Here is a 17,924-nt window from a genome sequence, read left to right on the forward strand (position 1 = left end):
GTGGTAAACTACTATTGTTCTGAACACCATTCAGGGGTCAGTTCCTGTCTGTGGCCAGTTCTGAGCACATTTCACGAGTACTGTTTTAACCAAAGGGAAGGCAAGGTTTGGGGGGGGTGCATTGTGTGTGTGTGTGTGTGTGTGTGTGTGTGAGGTGGAAGATCAGAGGGGTAGCGATGCAAAGCTGTAACAAGTCACCCTGCCTGAAGCCCTCAGATTAACACATGGGTGGCTGCAGTCACCTGCCTAGTTTCTGGCTGATCCCTTTTAGGAGTGTGCAATAGTATGCTTTCATTTTCCATTGCTACTCACTGACTCAGCAAGAAATGAGCTTCTGAACACCATAGAAAATAAATAAAACAGCTCGCATTACAGATTTTAAGCTAAGCAATTGCAATGAAGGAGAAAAGACAACTGATCACAAAAGAATCACACATGAAGACCCCTGCAGCTGGGCTACTATGTGGTTAACAGATAATCCTCCCAAATACTTCCTTATTTATGTGTAAATTCCATGTAATATAACAGCAGAAAACAAACCCAGCCTGTAAACTGACCTTCTTATACATGTGATAAACAGCAGAACTATTTTTACAGTGCATAAGGTAGTCCTGTGGTATTCAAACCAATTAATTAAGGTGAAAAATCAAGTATACGTTTGGTTTCAGTTGCATTTGCATAGAAGCAAATGCTCTGGTTGGTGACTTCCAAGAATTCCTGGCTGCACTGCGTTAGTCTGCCAGTGGTGCCCACTGTTCCACCCTTCAGAAACACAGTGTGGTGGGGTGAGCTGTGTGCCAACAGAAGGAAGGCTTGGCACTCTGTTGTCGCAGAGCCTCCTTTGTTGTATGCATGCCATAAGTGCTGCTGGAAGGACCTTGAGAACCCTGTCATGAGCCAGAGCCACACAGAAGGAAAGGCACGCGGAGAGGGCCTGCTGCTGATGGGAGCTGTAACCCTATGCAGAATGATGGAGATGTGACAAAGCGGTTTCCTAAATGATCTTTAGTGGAGGGGTGGGGTGGGGGAACAAAGCCATTAGTTAGCTTTCTGATTCCTTGTTTGCTTAGGTATTGGTGTGGCTTCTGCAAAGTTTCATGCCTTGAGGGGTAGCTTTGAGTGATGCGTTACAATGCAAATATGCATCTCTCTCTCTCTCTCTCTCCCCCTCTGTCTCTCCCCCTCTGTCTCTCCCCCTCTGTCTCTCTCTCCACCCTGCAGTGTCACCCATGAGAGATGTCGGCAGTGCTCTTGGAAACCCTTCCATGCCGGCTCAGACTAAGTGATCCATGGTACAATGTTCACAAGAGTCTGTAGCTTGGTAAATTCCTGTTAGTGAGCTGGAAAGGGTGAAAGGGTTTTGCATTTTCCACAAATCCACAGCCTCTGCACATTCAATAAAACAAACATTTACATTTCCATTACCCACACTCATTTACATGCACATGGTGGAGAGTATGATAATACTGTCCAAAAGCAGCAATTGTATTTAAAATAGTTCATATTTAAGATTAATAATGTTCTCAGTTTAAAAATACCCAAAACCCTTTGAAAGAATTAGAGAGGACACCCATGCAAAGAGATGCACCATAAAGGCATGAAATAATCAAGCAAAGAAAAATAAACACAGATGGTATCAAAGCATCTTCAAGTCCTGGAGAAATAGATAAGACTCCCTTTACTCTGGAGTTTTATATCGGATTCAGGTTTTCCCAGCTGCAGAATTCTGCGTAAAAACTGTACAGACACACAGACACATTTTAACACAGACACACACACGCAGCTGTGTCAATATCCGTGCCTCTGTGGCTTGTAAACTCTGAAATAGGTCAATACAAGTATTGCAGCACTTGCCTTTCGAAAATCACTCTGGATAATGCCAAATGGAAAAGATTAAGGAGAGAGCTCACCAGACCGGTGTCAGTACAGGCAGGCAATCTGGCTTGGGCCTTGTCCTCCCCCTCCAGCATTAGAAGCCTGCCCACCCCCTGCCAACACAAACCCCATCCACCTGGGACAGAAGACCCAACTGTACCCAGGACAGCTCCCCAGACACCAGGGCCTCTTCCTCCTCCTCCCTCCTGCCCTGTTGCAGTGGCACTTGCAGCACGGACACAGAGACCCTCCTAAATAACGCTAACTTGCTCCTCTCAAGAATTTTGAAAAAAAATCTTGCTTCTATACAGTAGTGCAAGGAGGAGGGGTGGGGAAAAAAAAAAAAAAAAAAAAGCAGCACAAAACCATATAAGGAAACTGTGTCGCCTAGCAACGCAGCCACCTTCAGCCCAATTTTCCATTACACTTCTTCGGCAGGACTCAGCGTGTGTCTGTGTGTGCGTATGTGTGTGGTTTCATGTTTGGTCACACTTTAACTAGCAGGGCGAGACTTCCAAAACAAAAACCTGTATCAAGCAGTCCAGTTTCTAAAAAGCAGTTCTGTCTTCTGGGCTATTGTTTTGAGTAAGGTTAAAAGTTATGCAATACAAGATATATTTTATTTGTCTCTTTTCACCTTCCAGCCCACCACTTGCGCCAATTTTTTGGAAATTGAATATTTTTTGCATGGTTCTAGCAGGACATCAAGTCAAAGTACTTTCTGAACATGATGTTACCACCAATCAAATGTAAACATGTCATGGATGCCAAAGCAGATTTTAGATTGTCGTGTTATTTCATATTTAATAAAACTCATTCTAGGGATAGGCTAAAGTTACTATCCAATCGCCGGTTTATCTCATCTAGTGACAACTCTGTGTGGAATCGTGAACTCTACACAACTTTTTTTCCATATTCTAGGGGTTACAAATATAAAAAATTGGCTTATCAGCACAGATTGTATCAAACTGTTGAAAGTGCCTTCAAATAGACCCGATACTGGGTCTTGTGTGGCTTGTCAAGGGATACTGAAAATAAATTAATTGTTAGTTTTTCCATGTAATGCCAATATTACATTAGATAAATTATGTATAGAAGAGGAATATGCAATCAAATTGCTTGCCCATGTGGTTTACAATATATTGGCAAGACAAAAAGACATGTCTTCCAATCGATGAGTGTAAGAATGCAATTCTCCCTTGGCTAATTGTACGCTTTCGCAGATGCCTTTCTATGGTATTGAACTAGTTCATCCACATCACAGAGGTCTTAATCTTGACTAATACCTTTTACAAAAGGAAATGTAAATGGATTGATCATCTCAATTGATTAGCCTACATCCACTGCATATTAATGAAAATGTAGGTTATTATGCTTTGCGTAACTGTTATAACTGGCTATATTCTTAGTCTTGCGTATAAAGGTTTCAGAAATTCAGCATATACCAGTTAAAAAGTAACACATTTATTACAACAACAAAAAAATACAGATTAACCTGGAGCTCCTCTCACATGAAGTGAAGAAAATAACTAAAGATGGGAGTTGGAGAAGCCTTTGAATCTTCAAAGATAGACAATATGTTCCAGTCTTATCTATCAGAAGTGTCTACACCTTGCTAAAAGCCAATTGTACAAACAGAATTACCATATGCATTATAATTAACATTTGCCTGAGATTATTTATTACTGTTGTAGTTGTAAACTAGTTAAATGGAACTGGTCAAAAGGAGATCAGCCTTTACTGTGGGTCAGCATGCTCTAGGCAGCAAATATTATCATCAAAGCCTTTGTTTAAGCCCTCAACCAAACACATTTACAAACAAAAAACCATTAACAATATAAAATAAAATAATAGTAAAACTCCCACTACAGTGTCATGTCTTTTTGTTCAGTCTACATGAATGTATGTTTCAATTTTCCTGTTCTTATTCTGATTGATTTCCCCACCTGATTGCCATTAATTAAGAAAACTGCAGGTGGCATAGCTGACTGAAAGACACTTTTAACTGCACTTTTTCGTAGGGTGGCTGATGTTTGATGACTAAATGCTTTTAACTAGGCTAAATCACATTGCTATGTTGGCATTATTTGCCTCTTGACTGCTGTGTAAAAGTGCACTCATCCATTCTACAGTTACTGCCACAACTATAAGCCCACCGACCCCCTCCATGAAAGAGAAATGTTCAATGTGGATGAATGTGGACTTAAACTGTGGGAATCTGTAGTGTTTGGTTCGTGAGTGTGTGGTTCCTTCACAGACCAGTCACTCCTTTCCTCTTCTTTAATTTAATGTAAAATCAAAGATGATTCAATTTAAGATTGGTGGATAGCTATAGACTATCATGGTTTGCATGGAAGTCTAACTATAATATTTAAAAAAAGCATTTGCAATAGTTGTTATTCAAATTGGGGGCGGGGGGAAGGACGACAACAACAACAACAAAAAACTAAACTGCTGTCGAAACAAACTTAGTAATGCATAGTAACAACACACATCCAGGTTTGGAAACTCAAGTTAATATCATCCTGGGCCCAACAGCATGAAAGCTGATTGCCAGGAAGCACCAACACAGATGCATTGAAGATCATTTACGCCTCTCATGCTTGCTTCACAAAAGTGTCAAAGTTGCGACACGGCTGGTTCTCTTTTGAAATGTACCACGATTACTTCAAGCAGGGAGATAACCTCAGGAGTTAATATAGTGAGATACATATCATTTCAGATCCCTGCTGCATGTGAAACTCTTCAGAATTTAACTGCTTTGCATTTTCCATGACCGCACAGTCTCTCTCTCTGTTTGGCTGTGTCATGGCTGCCTGTTAGAGGCTCATTACTCAAATATCACAAGCATCTTTTTCTGATCTGGCAGAGAGACAAGGGTGTGGAGACTCTTCTGTGCAGTGTGAGCACCACCGGGTTTCATTCTAATGACAGTCTCACTGATATTGACTTAAGAACTGCTCTGAAATGAACCAAGACAAATGACCACCAGGAAACAAATCAGTGTACGACTACACAGAATTGAGGGCTACTTTAAAAGTTAAGAAATGTTACAGGACACTGGGCCATTGTATATCTGGCAGCCAGTAACTGCAAGATCCTCAAAACCTGTTCACCATCAAAACCCCTCCGAGATATCTTGCATGCCCTTGCCCTCAACATTAAAATTGAGCACATTTCCAGGTCATGTTTTAGCAAATGTAAGTCTCCAGAGATGACTGTTATACACAAAGAGCTTATATTATCTTAAAAAAAGGGGACTGAGTTTTGCCTTAATCCTTACTTGGTTAAAAAAATGCCACCACTTGCTTTGTGTAAGACATATGTGGATGTCCACTTTGAGTACAAGCAGAGGCATGCATGTGGTAGAACACATTCAACACAGCAGCAGGGCTCCCACAGCTGCTTTCTATAGCTCCTCGGCCCAAGAGTGTGCCAACCAGACCGCAGTGTGAAAAGCTACTGGAAAGCCAAAGCTGATGGAATGACTTGCATCAAACAGCGACTAACAACTCAGACGGCAACATGCGGACCACTAACAGCAGGCCCTTGCGAGTTACCACCCCCACAACAGGAAAAAGAGAGAATGGGCCAAGTGGGAAAAGAGTCAGAGAGTGGGAGTGAGAGAGCGAGTGAGCAATTGAGCGATTCCCGCCAGGATTCTACACACAATAGCCCGGCCTGAGTCAAGAGTCAGAATTAACACAGCCTCTGACTCACAGATTGACTGCTGCCGGAACGCACAGCCACACACCACCCCCCCCACTCTTCCTGCAAGGAATACTGCCAAGCACTCCAAGGAGGACGTTACTTGAAAATGTGTCAGGCTTTACACCCGTCTGACGCGGTTGGAAGGCTGGTTGCATTGCACGGTGCTGGAAAACTGTGGTCACCCAGCTCCAAGGAAGGAGGGGCTGGGAATAACAGCATTAGTATTTCTATTCTTTCTAAACCCTTCCTTTCTCACTCCCCCCCACCCCCATGACCTGTGCCCTTGTGTGTTACTTTTCCATTGCTTCTGCTTCTTTTCGTCAGGACTTGCCCTCTAAATCTCCAGCGTCTTAAATACACATCCTGCTCCTTCCTAGAATTCTTCAGATACTTTGAAGCGCACTCCTGATTACAATGATTACAGACATCATGTTATGAATATTCTTTAATTACTAATGTAGACTCCCCTCTGCTATTCTACTGTACTCATGTATTGTACTTCCACGTGTCCTCTTAACTTGTTCAAAGCTGCTTTACCAGCCCCCAGATCAGCACGAGTCTTGGCCAGCTCCATGTAATTTCAGATATGGAAGTGCAAGAGGCTGCTTTTGCTTTGATCAGTGTAATCCAGGTTATTTCTGGGACCAAAATGTTGCTAACTTTATGGGACAATTACATTTTTACTCCCCCTAATTCTCAACCTTGGTCCTGCAGGCACACCATCCTGCTTAACGTTGTTCAAACTGTGATCTCAATTACTTAAGTGAAGCATTAGTTAAACTCATTATCTGCCAAATCAGGGCTTTATCCATTATTTTAAGCATTTGGGTTTTTCAAGGTAATTGAGTTATCCAACATGTAAATTAAGCTGGGCTGGAATGTGGAAAGTGGAGCAAGGGAGCTTGAGGTACAGTAGGCTACATGTTGAGGAGGAGGGGGGGGATGAAAGGAAATGGAGCCGACGATCAAGAGGAAGAGAATTAGAATGTAAGCAAGTGGTGACAAGCAGAGAGAGAACCAGCAATGCCACCGAGAGTTGCTGTCTTGAGGCTGTGAGGGAGGAACGACGGCAATGCGCGGCGCAGAGGAATCTAGGTTAACAATCGGCCACATTGCCTGCTCTCAGATATCCCCCTTGGCAGTCAGCATCGTTGTTCTCTGTTTTGTTTTTGTGCAACAGGAAAGTCTGGAGAGGCAATGATGGGAGCTGTGCCTTATTTCCCTCTTGGGGACTAGGCTCTGACTTGGCATGGGTTATGTGGGGTTCTCTTTCTGTGCATTTGCATATATGACTGTGTGTGTATGCTTTATATATATATATATATATATATATATATATATATATATATATATATATATATATATATATATATATATATATATATATCTAAATTGGGTCATGGTGGATTCTGTGCCAAAACATATGCATTCACACAAATAGTAGTCTCAACTGTACAGGAAAACGCAGGGGGTGTGTTACTCCCCTTCACTTTGTTCCGTGTGGGTCTCAGCTTCAGAGTGGTAGATCTTTACTATTTCAGGGCTAGGACAAGAATGATAAAAGCCTTGGGATATTAAAACAAACAGTCTAAAAATAGTTTTGTTGGAATAAAATACCAAGCAGAAAAATAGAGACTTCTACTGCAGGACCTAGATACCCCATTCAGTGGAATTAAACACACAAACCTCCAATTGCACAGAAACTGGTTGCAATTCAGGTTTAATGATATGAAAACCAGTTGAACGTTTCAAGCTACTTACTTATTAGTGTCTGCTATAATTTCTTGAGGCTATTTGCATATGGTTCTGATGGCAACTGAATTTTCCAGGCAGTATATTAATGGGAAAAAGTATAAACCTTCCTAAACCGATGCGAAGTATTTTACTTTTTTTTTTTCTTTTAAACCAAAACAGTCATCAAATAGCTGTAGAAAAAACACCCCCAAACTTCATCTTGCAAAAACTGACCATGTGTTCTTTCACTTCATCAACTCAGTTCAATCACAGTGTACACACAGTTTTATTGTCTTTTCTAAACTGCATTAATCACATTCTCATAGCCTATTGTCACTTCCCTGTATCTCAAGCAATCCCACAGATGGAGGCCTGCACTGCCCGACACTGAAAACTTCTCCATTCATAAAACAGCCCAGTGAAACCACTACTCTAGCTATCAGCAGCACAGCTCTACAGGCAGAACAATAGTGCTGTTGTGGAATTCAGAGAATGGGGCCCTGAGTTGTTTAAAAAAAAAAAAAACTAAATAAAGAAGAAACTGTGATTAGCAGTCAAAACACAAAAGACAGCCACTTTTTGCTACTGCATGGCGTTAAATCCAACATCCAAGAGGCAGGGTATGAATAGATGTCTAGTGTCTGAAAAGGAAAGGTGGGCTTGACAAAGACCAAGGCAATGACACGTTTACTATGTTTTTATCCTTGGCCATAGCTGACCAGCACCCACTTCTCTCTGACGTCAGGAGATGAGCCGTTTCTCAGTCACTGCCTCCCACCAGCCTGGCAGTCTTGTGTGCTATAGACTCTTTCAAACCAGAATAATTTGCCTCTGTTACTTAACATTCTTGTTATGTGCCATACTCTGCACATTGCCCACTCACACTACACTACTGACGTTTGGATGTGGCAGACTGATTCCTTAATTCGTGTGCACTGTGGGAGAATTATGGTAAACGTAGCCTTTCACGACTAAGAAACCCGTGACGAAGTCAAATGAAATCCTTTACAAAGTGCTGACGTGTGCTGATGGACACAGGAACAGTTTCACACAGTCAGAAGCATGTGAATGTGATGCCCATGGATAATGATTTGATAATGACAACTGCCACAGAGTTTCCATCATTACCAGTCACCATTCCAGCAGCTCTTTGTGTACAACACAGGTATGCAGGGTTTTGTCCTCTGGCTTCAGGACTTTTAAACCAAGTGAACCAGCAGCATGAAAGGATCTGATCTGAACTGCAGCAGACACAGCCTATAACCAGTTTTCTTCAACTGGCAAGAGAAGGTGAGCAATCTCAGACTGACCTTTTGGAGTTGCTGTAGGCTATACGTTTTACTAGGCCAATATCAAACCTCATTATATATATTTTTGTAAAAAAATATGCCACTGCTACTGCTTACGAGAGAGAGAGAGAGAGAGAGAGAACATGAAAAACTTACTGCACCAGGTGCCTGACAGTACATATACAGTCCTCCAATGTTTCAAGATCTGACTGGAAGACACACATCGAGTCTAGCCACAGTTCCCACTGATCCAGTGAGCCCAAATAGCCCATTGCTCTACCAAGCTCCTTGCCAATGGTTAATGTCACTTGGTAGCAGTGTGTTAAACCCAAATCCCCCTTATTCACAGGCCATGTCCGAGTTGTTTTAACAGGTTGTGCAGCTTTTTTGTCTGTATTGCATCAGCTCTGTGTACACACACCCTAGACCTGGCAGCCACCCTTGGTCTCACACAGGCCCAGTGCTTGGCTCCCTGATCGCTGCCAGGCATGAGTGACTGAAGAGAATGTGAAATCATATCAAGGGGCAGCAAACCAGTTAATTATTATTACTTATTTATCCTTTATCTTATTAGAAGAAAGTCAAGTCAGATGGTGTCGTGCGTTGCAGAGCGCTGTGATAATATAGGCTCTTCTAACAATTGTCTGATGAAATAAAGCAGCAGCATAGCTAATATAAACAGTATATTCACACACAAACAAGGTTAATGAGACCTGGCCCTCACGATCATCTCATTACAAGACTTTACAGCTCAGAGAAATTTTAATGAATGGATCTGCTGCAGAAAGGTAGTCGTGTCTTTTCAGGGAGTTTGGCTGCTTCAAAAAAAGGCCCAGACTGAGGGATCAGAGTCCAGTCGCTTCCTATAGACACTTGATAAGGAAACAGGGGTATCTGCTGTCTACATAAAGAAGGTTAATGAAGTTGTCTTAAGGAAGGACATGTCATGCTTTGGATATTCCATTGATCTACACGCATTTTCACGCAGTTTCCTTCAAGCATAATATAAGCATCAGAGCTTTTACGTTTTGGAGATTCTGTGATTTTGATTGAAGGCTGTGTGTGTGTTTGTGAAGGGTGTGGGGGTGGTAGGGGTTCACTTATACAAACGTCTATCCTCTAAACCAGACCTGGGCAAAATCCGGCCCGTTCCTTACCTCACTCCGGCCTGTTATGACCTCACGACTAAATCATCATTTTAAATAATATACACTCGCGTAGCTGTGAAAACTTTAATAAAATAATGTAAAAGGCCTCTTAGTATTCATTAGTATGTACTTTAAATGTAAACACACACAGTTCAGGGGACTTTTAATGTACTCAGTTGACACAGGCTGCTGATTGGTTGCTATGATGCTTGCTATGGTTCAGCATGAGTGTGGGAAGTGATGTCACATTTCACCGGTAAATTTACAATTGCAAAATGAGTTTATCCAAGAAGAGAAAAATAGATGCGGAACACGGAGTGTTTAAAATAGAATGGACATCAAAATACTTCTTAACTGATGTTGCAGGAAAAGCTGTGTACTTAGTTTTAAAAGAAATTGTAGCAGTATTCAAAGAGTACAACTTTTAAACGTCACTTCGAGACTAAACATGCAGCCAAATATGAGAGCATGTCTTCGGAAGAGTAAGGTAGACAATCGCACAAGATGGTTTCAAGAATGCAAAAGGAACAAAGCTTTTTCACGAGGCTTTATTCAGCTCAAGATGGATTACCAGAACAAGCTATGTAGTTGCTCACAAAATCACAAAAAACAGCAAGCCATTCTCAGAGGGAGAATTCATCAAGGAATGTTTGGTTGAATCTGCTTCAATATTGTGTGCTGACAAGAAAGTGCTTTTTGAAAAACTTTCGCTGTCAAGGCGTACTGTGAAGCGACGTGCTGAAGAAATCTCAGAGAACTTGGAACAACAGTTGAAAGGTAGGGTAAACTATTTTTCTCTGGCCCTTGACAAGAGCTGTGACGTTAAAGACAGAGTCCAGCTGTTGATTTTCATATGAGGCATTACTACAGATTTTACTTTGACTGAAGAACCTGCGTCAGTGCAGTCAATGAGAAACACAACTACAGGCAAGGATTTATTGGATGAAGTTAATGAGTGTGTCTCAAATCTTGGACTGAATTGGCAGAAATTGGCTGGTGTGACCACTGATGGGTGTCCAAATAGACAGGCAAAAATGTTGGGTTATTAAAAAGGATACAGGACCAAGTGACAGAAACTAACCCAGAGCAGAAAATACATTTACTGTATTGCATTATTCACCAGGAGGTTCACTGCAAATGTGTTTTGAAACTTAGCCATGTTGTGGAGACAGTTACACAACTAGTGAACTTTATTCAGGCAAGAGCATTAAACCACAGGCAATTTGTCTCTCTATTAGAGGAGTCCAAGACAGAGCACACAGATATTCCCCATCAAACAAATGTCCGATGGCTCAGTTTGGGGAAGGTACTGAAAAGAGTGTGGGACCTGAAATCAGAGATTGATTTGTTTTTGTGAATGAAAGGAAAAGACTTCCCTCAACTGCATGACGTGAACTGGCAGACTGATTTTGCATTTGCCTTTGATGTCATGGGTCTCCTGAATTAACTGAATTGTAAACTACAAGGAAGGGGGCTTTTTGCTCATGACATGTACTCCCTTGTCAAAGCCTTCATGGCAAAGTTGCTACTTTTTTCCTGTCAAATTGAAGGCAAGAACTTCACACACCTCCCAACAGATTACGATATCTGATGTGAACCGAAAAAGATACGCATCTCTACTGATCGCTTTGCATGCTGAATTTTCACGCCGGCTCATTGATTTTAAAATGTTAGAAAATAACATGGCTTTGATTTTGTCCCCTTTCACATTCAGTGTGGACAACGCTCCTATTGATCACAAGCTTGAGCTTATTGACTTGCAGTCTGACGCACTGCTTGGGGAACAATTCAAATCTGTGCTACTCCTGAGGTTTCATGCTTCTCTCAATGAACAGAACTTTCAAAAGATCAGGGTCCACGCTCAAAAGATACTTGTACGGTTTGGTTCAACCTACGTATGCGAACAGACATTTTCGGTGATGAAATTCAATAAATCAAAGAACAGATCCTCCATTAGTTGCAGCAGTGCTGCACATTGCAACATCAGAAATGACACCTGACTTCACCTCCCTTGTTAATGTCCAAGAGAGACTCTCTACTTCACATTGAATGAGTAAAAGTTTTAAGTTAGAACTATTTCACACATTCTAACAAATATCAGTGTAAAAAAAAAAAAATCATGAAAAAAAAGATATGTGGCCCCAAATGCCACACTGACATTCACTTATGAAAATTATTGCCCACCCCTGCTCTAAACTGTGCTGTTCTAAGTCTGAGTAATGTTCATACAAATGTGACTGTGTTTATCATAACCAAAATAAAATGGCACGAGTCCATTGCAGTCACCTGAGAAAAAGGAATAGGGGTGATAAGAGTTTACAAAGACCATAGGATCCGATAAGATGCAGACTAAATCCTAGGCAGATAATCAGTAGGCCATGTTGCAGCAATTTACAGTATGAAACATCAGTCTGCATCCAGCCCATGCACAAGTCACGATTAAGTGGGTAATTAATGGACACAATAATGGAATTTCATTTTTTGGCCTGCACTTGCTGCACAATAGTATATGCCCCTCATCTTAAAGGGACGCAGTGTTTTAGATGTAAACAAGGAGATTAGCAAATCTTACTCCACAATAACAAAAGAGCATAATAGTTGTGTGGTTTATAGATACAAGGTCAAACCTAAGGGTCAAATTATTGTCTCCGTCTGTAGCAGAGCATGGCGGAGAGATGCTATAGAAAAGCGACACGAGACCATTGTAGATTTGGCACTGACACCATTTAAACACGATGAACCCTGAATGGTCAGAGATTTGTAAATGGTTATTTCAGCCCTTCCAACACACAAGTCTTACATAACAGCAAGATTATTATATAGAAGACAAAACTAGGCGAGACCATAGTGTCAAAGACATGGTTTGGATTTTCTATGTGGAAACCTCATGTGCAGGACACAAAATGAAATTTACTGGGACCAATCAAAAATCTCCATCCCAGGCTGGGCTCCTCAACCACAACCTACACAATTCCACCATAAGTGTTACTTGATATTGCAATTATTGTGGTCTTTGCTCTACATGGAGAAATTGTAAACCATATTGCTTCAGTGTTATTACAGTAGGGCAGAGATAAGTTTCACACTGTGCTTGACTAGTTTTCTGTCTGTGTCATCACCCTAAGGAATACTTTCCCCAAATCTGTCAAATACATCTTAACTGTGTCTGATAATCTGACTTCTATAAACAGCTCAGTGTTTACCTCGTGTATTGTTTTATTGTAGTATATAGGGAGTGATATTGTTACTAATGTAAATATTAATGTATTACATGTTATTGTATCATCAACAGTGTTTTTCATATTGTGAACAATCCAATAGTTTCTGTAATTTCACTTCATATATACAACTACAACTAAAGTAACTTTCTGCAAACATCATACATTGTTTATTGATACATATTGCCCACAGAACTAGATTAACTAAAGTTAATTAGTTAACTAGAGTAAACTAGAGTAAAATGGTGTTACTAATTATGTTGCCGTGTTTGATCAATTCTTCCGTCTAGAGCTGCACAGCTATCACTCAGCCATCACTAAACGTTTAAACATAAAATAAAAATAGTACAGTAAAGTATCAGAAGATCAGGTGCGAAACAAGTAAGTGTAGCTACATGCGTAGTTTTTACGTAAGAGGCAGAATTACTTTTTTTAAGGAATGTATTACGTTTTGCGATTATGACAATGGAAGACAACCCTAAAATGTAAATTAAAAAGACTAAAAACACGACTTACCCCTCCCGCCTCGTCCGGACTGCCCAGCGTGTTCTGCAGAAGTAGGCTGTTCGGCTCGATGTCGCTGCCGGTGAAATCGTCCTCCGATTCCTCGAAAGAAGAAGCCGAAGACAGTCCGGCGGAGGAAGAGCTGGACAGCTTGCGAAGGAGCAAGGAAGGGGCCGGGGAGCCACCACAGCCGCTGTCCGAGCAGGGGGACTCCTCGTCCGGGTGCGTGTCCAGTGCCGACCCCCCATCGCAGACACTTGCCAGCCTCCCCCCGCCTCGACTGGGGCTCGGCTCCCTGGTGACGATGAGTCTCGGGATGGTCCCGGGGAAGCTCTGGCTGCCCGGAATGGAGCAAATAATTTCTTCTTGTTCCTCGCTTCCTAATTCTGAATGATTCCCCAAGACAGCGAAACTCCTGTCGGGGTCCGTGCTCCCCGACTCGGCGGGACAGCTCTGGCTCCTCATGCTGACGTTTTTGACGCTCCTGGACGCGCTATTGCCGCTGTACGCGTCCAGCTGCAAGCCCAGCTCCATTCGCTTCCTCACATTGTGCTCCTCCGAGATGCCGGTCTGGGCCGGCCTGTCCTGCGCCAGGCAGCAGCGGGGTACTGAGGCACTTCTTTCGTTGCGGTTTTCCATGTTCCGGTCCAATGCATTACTATCATGGTCCCCGTTCAGCGACACGGTGCTGCCGTCTCGCCTGGAGTCTGACACAACACTGCCGTGACTGCTGCCCAGGCCGTTTTCGCTCGACCCGATATCAAAGCCCGTTTCATCAAGAGGGACCTCCCCAGAACTTCTCGTTGAGACTCTATTGTTGGAGACCTCCTTCGGCCCAGCTTTCACACCCAGGCGACCCGCAGCGCTTTTGCTGTCTGCCACAGTCCTGGTCTGCTCTGGATCTCCCTTCCCGGGCAGCTGCGGAACTTGGCTGTTGTTCAGAGCTACAGCGTGAGCACTTGAGCCCCGGAGTGTCTCCTCAAGTCGAGGCAACTCCTTCGTTTTCGATATATTCCGGTTAAACCGGTCATCCCTCCGCTCCTCGCTGCCTATTCTGCGGATTTTCATTCGCCCGGCTAAGGCTGCTCTATCTGCTGATTTCCCTTTCGCTTTGCCCGAAGCGACAGTCGAGTACGAGGAGGAAGATTGACCCATCCCGCTCACCGTACAGGCCCCGCCGCCTAGGAGGCAGGGCTTCCGTTCCCTTTGACAACAGAACAAAAGCTTGACGTCAACGCAAAAGAAACTGGACCAGCAGGGCAGCTGTTGGGCTGGGCCTTGCAATAAAACACTCCCGTTCACTCCAAACCCCGCAGTCCTTTGAATCCAGACATCATGGCTTGTGCAGGTACATCAAGGATGTGGGCGTCTGGCAGCAATTACATCCTTTCTGCGCTGCTTTCAGGGATCTCAGGGAACAGGCCCTGTAACAAACACAAGAGATGACTTAGCGCCTGATCTTTACTATCAATTCTAAATGCAAATGTAGATTAAGCCCCTTTCTGAGCATTTGTTTTGTATGTAATCTGTCGTTTCTTTCTTTGTTCTTGGGCCTATTACATATATATATATATATATATATATATATATATATATATATATATATATATTATATACACACACACACACATACGCACAAATATATAATTATTTTTTTTAGTAAGTAACCAATACAAATAATTACATAAATAGATTATATATACATACAATTCAACAAAACAATCATTTTCATGCACGAATGTGTGAAAAACACTTTCATAATTTGGGGGATTAGATATATTCTTTAAGGAAATACACTTATTTTTAGTACAGTTGCTAGGTTTTCAGTGCCTCTACCTACTTGATTCAACACATTGTCTCAGCTGGACCAATTTCACAACATTGTTTAATTTCCATGGTGCCTTAAATCAGAGGTGTGGGCAAATTACTTTTGAGGATATTCTCAGATTATATAATGTATTTCATTATTTGTTTAGCATAGATTAAGTCACTATATGATTAACACGTTGTCATTGTTCATCAGCGGAAGCAAGTTTCTAAGAACTAAATGCTGTGACGTTTCATGCATGACACCACTGAAGGCGTTGTGGACTTGTGCTGTCTATTGATTCTGAGTGCGTTAAGGCTGACGCGGTACATTTCCTGTTTTACCACTGGGGGGAGATATTGCGCTGTCATTGTCGTGACAGAAAGCACTGCCCAGACTAGATGCAGCCTGTACGTCACAAAAGCAAAAACAAATAGTGCACGTGCTTATGTCAGCATTAATTTAAAAGGAAACCCTACACATTGCTTCCTCTCAGTACTGAATTTTCGTAAGCAACTTGTCAGCATAGTGGAAAAAACAGTGAAGGTGCTGCTGTGACAAACCTTTGAGGTGAGCCAGCACACTGATGAATCACACAACAAACACTACAAGACTTTGATTTTTCAAAGACTCCCTCATCTTTCATCAACAAACAAACACAGAAAGCAGAGGATAGAGCACCGCAATGGGAATGAGCGTGTCTGAGCTGATGAGTCAGTGGCACCACTGCCGAGGGCTGGTTGAGAATCACACGGAACAACCACACAGACAACACTAACTACGGAGCACCCAGGAGTGTGTCACTGAGGAATTGTTAATTGTTGCTCAGAAATGTACAGGGAAAGACTTTCATTCAGCTGAGTGTACATCTGCAACATTCTTCTATTATTATTATTATTATTATTAAGTCATTTAGCAGTCCAGAGTGACTTACATGGTTTATCAAACCAACACAGCATTAAAAGGGAATATAACATAATTACAGAAACATTACACATGCACCTAGTAGCTTAGAAGTTAAAAAAAAAAACTATTGATAACATATTTAAGAGTCAAAACAGAAAACTAAAGGGGACAAAATGAGAGAAACACATTTGGTTTGGAACAATTGATCGATAATAGCAAAAACCTAGGCTAATAGTATTTGTTCTGTAGTCTAATTTAAATTGTTTTTGTAAGTACATTATCCCGATGGAAACACCTGTAACAAATAAATTAAATGTATCTATAGGCATAGGAAGTTATAAGCAACCTCACAGACAAACAGTCTCCCGTCAGACACCCGATTTATTGGAATCAAAATGTCACCAACGCTGACTAAACATTTCTTCACTGCACTCGGAAATTATATTGCTGTAAATTAGCTTTAATGATTCAGTCAGTTTCCCAATACTGGTGATCCACACCGGAATCATTATGTGATTGACCACGTAGCACAAAAAAGCTAAAAAAAAATTGTTGGGAATGGTGGCGTACAACAGAATCAGAACTTAGCTGGTGATTTTTATAACAGAATGCCTGCAAAACATCTGGCTACAGAAAACTACCCACAAAACTACCAAATCAAATCAGTGGCAGAAGAACAAGAAAATGTTACTCAGCATCCGAAGTTGGAAATGGAGCAACCAAGTTTGGCAAAGGGATGGAAGGAGATATATTTTAAGTGGTCCTTGGGATGGACTTCAGTTCCACAGGCAAACTGGAGAACTGTGGAGGGGGGAGCTCAGAGACCTAACTACAGTGCATCCGGAAAGTATTCACAGCGCTTCACTTTTTCCACATTTTGTTATGTTGTAGCCTTATTCCAAACTGGATTAAATTCATTAATTTTCCTCAATTCCACAAACAATACCCCATAATGACAACGTGAAAGACGTTTGTTTGAAATCTTAGCAAATTTATTAAAAATAAACAAAAAAAGCACATGTACATAAGTATTCACAGCCTTTGCTCAATACTTTGTTGAAACACCTTTGGCACCAATTACAGCCTCAAGTCTTTTTGAGTATGATGCTACAAGCTTGGCACACCTATTTTTGGGCAGTTTCTCCCATTGTTCTTTGCGGGACTTCTCAAGCTCCATCAGGTTGGATGGGGAGCGTCGGTGCACAGCCATTTTCAGATCTCTCCAGAGATGTTCAATTGGGTTCAAGTCTGGGCTCTGGCTGGGGCACTCAAGGACATTCACAGAGTTGTCCTGTAGCCACTCCTTTGTTATCTTGGCCGTGTGCTTAGGGTCGTTGTCCTGTTGGAAGATGAACCTTCGCCCCAGTCGGAGGTCCAGAGTGCTCTGGAGCAGGTTTTCATCAAGGATTTCTCTGTACATTGCTGCATTCATCTTTCCCTCGATCCGGACTCGTCTCCCAGTTCCTGCCTCTGAAAAACATCCCCACAGCATGATGCTGCCACCACCACTGTAGGGATGGTATTGGCCAGGTGATGAGCAGTGCCTGGTTTCCTCCAGACACGAGTTCAATCTTTGTTTCATCAGACCAGTGAATTTTGTTTCTCATGGACGGAGAGTCCTTCAGGTGCCTTTTGGCAAACTCCAGGCAGGTTATCATGTGCCTTTTACTGAGGAGTGGCTTCCGTCTGGCCACTCTACCATACAGGCCTGATTGGTGGAGTGCTGCAGAGA

The 17,924-nt window shown here is 42.1% G+C and overlaps 1 protein-coding gene and 1 pseudogene across 1 annotated transcript in view; one reads left to right on the forward strand and one right to left on the reverse strand.

Moving 5' to 3' along the window:
• The window catches only part of itpkcb (inositol-trisphosphate 3-kinase Cb), a 47,066-nt gene that overhangs the window by 16,610 nt on the left and 12,532 nt on the right, over positions 1–17,924 (reverse strand). Inside the window, exon 2 of the mRNA XM_066704060.1 lies at positions 13,492–14,903. Coding sequence (XP_066560157.1) covers positions 13,492–14,634 — 1,143 coding nt within the window. The 5' untranslated portion in view covers positions 14,635–14,903. The remainder of the gene's footprint in view (positions 1–13,491; positions 14,904–17,924) is intronic.
• On the forward strand, positions 893–11,566 carry LOC136750482 (general transcription factor II-I repeat domain-containing protein 2B-like; annotated as a pseudogene).

This window comes from Amia ocellicauda, chromosome 5, assembly GCF_036373705.1.
Source record: "Amia ocellicauda isolate fAmiCal2 chromosome 5, fAmiCal2.hap1, whole genome shotgun sequence".
In the NCBI taxonomy this organism is placed as follows: domain Eukaryota; kingdom Metazoa; phylum Chordata; class Actinopteri; order Amiiformes; family Amiidae; genus Amia; species Amia ocellicauda.